The 4,790-nt window shown below is 30.6% G+C and overlaps 1 protein-coding gene across 1 annotated transcript; it reads left to right on the top strand.

Moving 5' to 3' along the window:
- Positions 1-870: 870 nt before the first annotated feature.
- Positions 871-4,540, top strand: LOC142241290 (uncharacterized). The gene is made up of 2 exons (XM_075313046.1): positions 871-944; positions 4,102-4,540. Exons 1-2 carry the CDS (start codon positions 906-908, stop codon positions 4,510-4,512), a joined length of 450 nt encoding a protein of 149 aa, XP_075169161.1. The 5' UTR covers positions 871-905; the 3' UTR covers positions 4,513-4,540.
- The last annotated feature ends 250 nt before the right edge of the window (positions 4,541-4,790 follow it).

Here is a 4,790-nt window from a genome sequence, read left to right as displayed (position 1 = left end):
AATATCAAGAATTCTACCAATCTACCATACAGTAAAAAATCTACCATTTTTGTTAAAATTCTACCAACTTAGCACTGTGCTTGTAACCCTATAAACCGACTCCCAAATTTGTTTTATGCAGCCTATGTTATTAGTACCAAGTTCAAAGAATTTGTATTTCAAAAAATAAACTATATGTACACCCAAAAAAATATTTCTGGTCTACAAACACGAAATTAATTAATTTTAATTGGAATGTCTTCAATCACCGAAATGATAGTAGCAATCACCAAAGTCAATTAAGAACTTAATTGTTCCAATTAAAAAAAGAATTGATTCAATTAAATTCTGGTTATTGATTTTTATTTGAAATAAAAAATTTTTTGAACCAATTAATTTTTTACTTGAATAATTTTTAAAATTCAATTAAAATTTTAATTGGATTTTTTTTTTGGTGATATTTTTTTCTGTGTATATTAAATTGATGACTAATTTACGGAAATTGGTCCATAATTATTTATAGACTCCTCTATATAAATCGATCAAGAACTGAAGAAGCTTATATAGGCATTCCGCCTTTTTATCTAACATACACATAAGACAGTGTTAAGAAGTTTGAATATACCTTGCCATCGGTAAATTTTACCACAACCCAAATAATTCGATTATGGATGACAGTCTTTAGCAGAACTTTATACTCAATCCATTGTGGAGCGTACATAAGTTTCGGCCTGGCGGAACTTTCGGCCGTATTTACTAGTTTTTTATTGTAAGGCAAACATTGTACACCTAGCCTCCAGTTGATATTTAATTATCTCAATACGAACAAACATGAAATGTTATCAACACATTTAGAGATATCTCTAAACAAATCTTTTGTTCTGTCGATAACATCAGTTTTATTACAAACCTCACTATTAATAGACATGGCAGTCATACGGATCTTCATAAGTAGTTTTCTAATGGTAAATGAAATGAACAAATATTGGGATGGACAAATAAATGTTTGAGAATTTATTTCCGAAAAAAAATTAACAGACTGACCAATCGAAATATTATCCATAGCTAACCACTATCTTTTCCCATCTTTGTGGCAACTTACGGATACCGCGATGAAAAACAAAAACGTTTCGTCTTTTAACTCAATCCGTGAATCAACCCAATTTTTGACTTCCTCATAAGAATGAATATGCTGATCCGCCAGATCATGCGTCATCGATCGGAACAAGTAGTGATCAGAAGAAGCAACGTCTGGGCTATACAGTGGGTGGTGTATAACTTCTCATTTAATTGTTTCCAAATAAGCTTTTAAGCGGGTTTTGCAACATGTGGCCAAGCAAAAATTACCTTGTTGTGCTATCCAAATACAGTGACTCACACGTCTAACCGGATGCGTGCAACTTCAAATTAAAATGATATATATGTGAAAAATAGAGATAATTTATTATTATTATTATTATACACAATCTCAATATTATCTAGCATGTTTGGCACGGAATTGGACGAAAAATTTACCAAAGGGTCATTGCAATGTCCAAGATCTCAAGTCATCTATTTTGGAAGCATGGATCAATATGGATATTTAAATTTGCAAAAATCTTAAATCTTCAATACCAAATAGGCTAGAATTTGTAATATCTACTAAAGGATATGCGACAAAATAATAATAATAATACCCTGTTTGAATAATCCGTTTAGATGTGTGGAATGAATTTCATATGTTTTGTTACATTTTTATAGCCTCCACCAACTAACAACCATGCAAAAATTGGTCCACATCGGTCCATAATTATATATAGCCCCCATATAAACCGATCCCCAGATTTGGCTTGCGGAGCCTCAAAGAGAAGCGAATTTCACCCGATCCGCCTGAAATTTGGTACATGATGTTGGTGTATGGTCTCCAACAACCATGCAAAAATTGGTCCACATCGGCTCATAATTATATATAGCCCCCATATAAACCGATCCCCAGATTTGGCTTGCGGAGCCTCAAAGAGAAACAAATTTCATCCGATTCGGTCGAAATTTGGAACATGGTGTTAGTACATGATCTCTAACAACCGTGCCAGAATTGGTCCATATCGGTCGATAATTATATATAGCCCCCATATAAACCGTTCTCCAGATTTGACCCTCCGGAGCCTCTTGGAGGAGCAAAATTCATCCGATCCGGTTCAAATTTGGAACGTGGTGTTAGTATATGGCCGCTAACAACCATACTAAAATTGGTCCATATCGGTTCATAATCATGGTTGCCACTCGAGCCAAAAATAATCTACCAAAATTTTATTTCTATAGAAAATTTTGTCAAAAGTTTATTTCTATAGAAAATTTTGTTAAAAGTTTATTTCTATAGAAAATTTTGTTAAAATTTCATTTCTATAGAAAATTTTGTCAAAACTTTATTTCTATAGAAATTTTGTTCAAACTTTTATTTCTATGGAAAATTTTGTGAAAATTTTATTTATATAGAAAATTTTGTTAAAATTTTATTTTTGTCAAACTAAATTATATGCATATTTAATCGGTCAGTTTTGATATAATATATACCACGTATGGACTTACTTACAATTTAGAAGACGGTGTTAGGAGATTTTAAGATACCTTGCCATCGGCAAGCGTTACCGCAACTCAAGTAATTCGATTGGGGATGCAGTGTTTAGAAGAAGTTTCTACGCAATCCATGGTGGAGGGTACATAAGCTTCGGCCTGGCCGAACTTACGGCCGTATATACTTGTTTAAATTAATATATTAAGAGTGGTTGTTTTGTGCCTTTTTGCTTTATAATAGAATAATAAATAAAATTTCCTTTATTTTGGTATATCATTTTACCCATTTTTATATTTTGTTATATCATTTACCCATAAATCTATATTTTTCACAGAGATTTGATGAAATTAAACCTAACGTGGGTAGCATCCGGTTAGACGTGTGAGTCACTGTAGTTCTACTATAATTTTATCTAAAATCTACCAGATTTAAAAAAATCTACTTCTAAAATTTAAAAAATCTATATCTAAAACTTTCTCAAAATGTTATTTCTATAGATTTTTTTAAAATTTTATTGCTACAGAAAATTTTGTCAAAATTTTATTTCTATAGATTTTTTTCAAAATTTTATTACTATAGAAAATTTTGTGAAAATTTTAATACTATAGAAAATTTTGTCAACATTTTATTTCTATAGAAAATTTTGTCAAAATTTCATTTTGTCAATTTTTTTTTTGTCAAATTTTGTATCTATAGAAAATTTTATAAAAATTTTATTTCTATAGAAAAATTTGTGAAATTTTTATTACTATAGAAAATGTTCTCAAAATGTTATTTCTATAAAATTTTGCTTTTAGTTTTATTTCTACGGAAAAATTTCTCAAAATTGTGTTTCTATAGAAAATTTTCTCAAAATTTTATTTCTATAGAAAATTTTTGTCAACATTTTATTACTATAGAAAATTTTCTCAATATGTAATTTTTTTTAATTTTATTTCTACAGAAAATTTAGTCAAAATTTTATTTCTATAGAAAATTTTGTCAAAATTTTATGTGTATAGAAAACTGTTATCAAAATTTTATTTCTATAGAACATTTTCTCAAAATTTTATTTCTATTGAAAATTGAAATACCTCTTGGTTGGAGAGGAATATATTGCAAATTCTACCAAAACATCAATATTTTTACCAACCTACCAAACAGTGAAAATCTACCATTTGTTTTAGAATTCTACCAACTGTGGCAATCATGATTGCGTAGAAAATTACAAAACTATGGGTATACCATTAATGACATTTTGTGTAAAATGTGGGTACTCTGGCCAATTTTGCCTAAATCGGCAAAATTGGCCAGATTGATGCAGGGTATAAAACTACAACAACCAATGTTATCTAAATAAAGCCTCTTCAGTTCTTGATCGATTTGATGACACATTCCCACTGAAGTACAGTCTTGAAATGATCGACACTTTGGTACTTTTTAGTGCCAACCTTACTCTCCAAAATGCCTCCGGCGCAAAAGTCCAAATGTTGACGGCCAGTTTAGGTGCGGGTAGCTCATAAACTTTTTGGCATTCACTATTAAGAGAAAACACACCTATTGTAAAGCATTAATATTTTCTTTAACAGGTCTTCGTTATTTTATCCAGATCAATATCGATGTCGGTTCCATTGTATGTCACTTGTGATTTCGATTTGGAAGATATTGTCAATTTACTTCAATATCTACCGCCTGAATGTACGCAAATCTACAACAACCGCCATGTAGATCCTTCAACCTATCAACTCTATATGGATGAATCAAAGGCATTTGCCAAATTTCACCAGAAATTAATCGGCCATGAACAGCGAAGTGCCCAGCAGACGCCAGCTTTAGAGATCCATCCATTTGACAAAGAATTACGAGATGATATCTATCGTAAAAATGACAAAGTTCAATGTGTTCAAAAGACCAATGGGACTTCGGCGGATTTCTTAAATTGCATAAAAAATAAAAATATGGGAATGGAACGTATGATACCAACACCGAAAATTAAATAAAATAAATTTTTACTTAAAAAGTTCACAAGTTTTGTTTTGACATGAGCGACGAAGGGAAATCAATCTGAAAATGGCTCATTACCTGACTCTGATTGCCAAATGGTAGTGAATGGAGATTTCAGATGGATTTGATAACAGATACTCTGACAAGCAAACATCGGAAGACTTAACATATTGTTACGAATTTGATAATTATAGATATAAGTTTATTTAAATTAGTTTCCGTTAATTTAAAATTTCAAATTGTAACGATAAAATTTCGCTATCACTTGTTGGAA

Source organism: Haematobia irritans, chromosome 5, assembly GCF_050003625.1.
Source record: "Haematobia irritans isolate KBUSLIRL chromosome 5, ASM5000362v1, whole genome shotgun sequence".
In the NCBI taxonomy this organism is placed as follows: domain Eukaryota; kingdom Metazoa; phylum Arthropoda; class Insecta; order Diptera; family Muscidae; genus Haematobia; species Haematobia irritans.
Note: the sequence above shows the minus strand (reverse complement) of the source record. Positions and strands in the feature narration are given on the sequence as shown.

Excerpts from the sequence above, each read along its gene's own strand:
- LOC142241290 (XM_075313046.1), top strand. The coding sequence starts at position 906 with ATGGCAGTCATACGGATCTTCATAAGTAGTTTTCTAATG. Across the intron at positions 945-4,101 it reads TCATAAGTAGTTTTCTAATG|GTCTTCGTTATTTTATCCAG; the intron begins GTAAATGAAATG and ends TTTCTTTAACAG.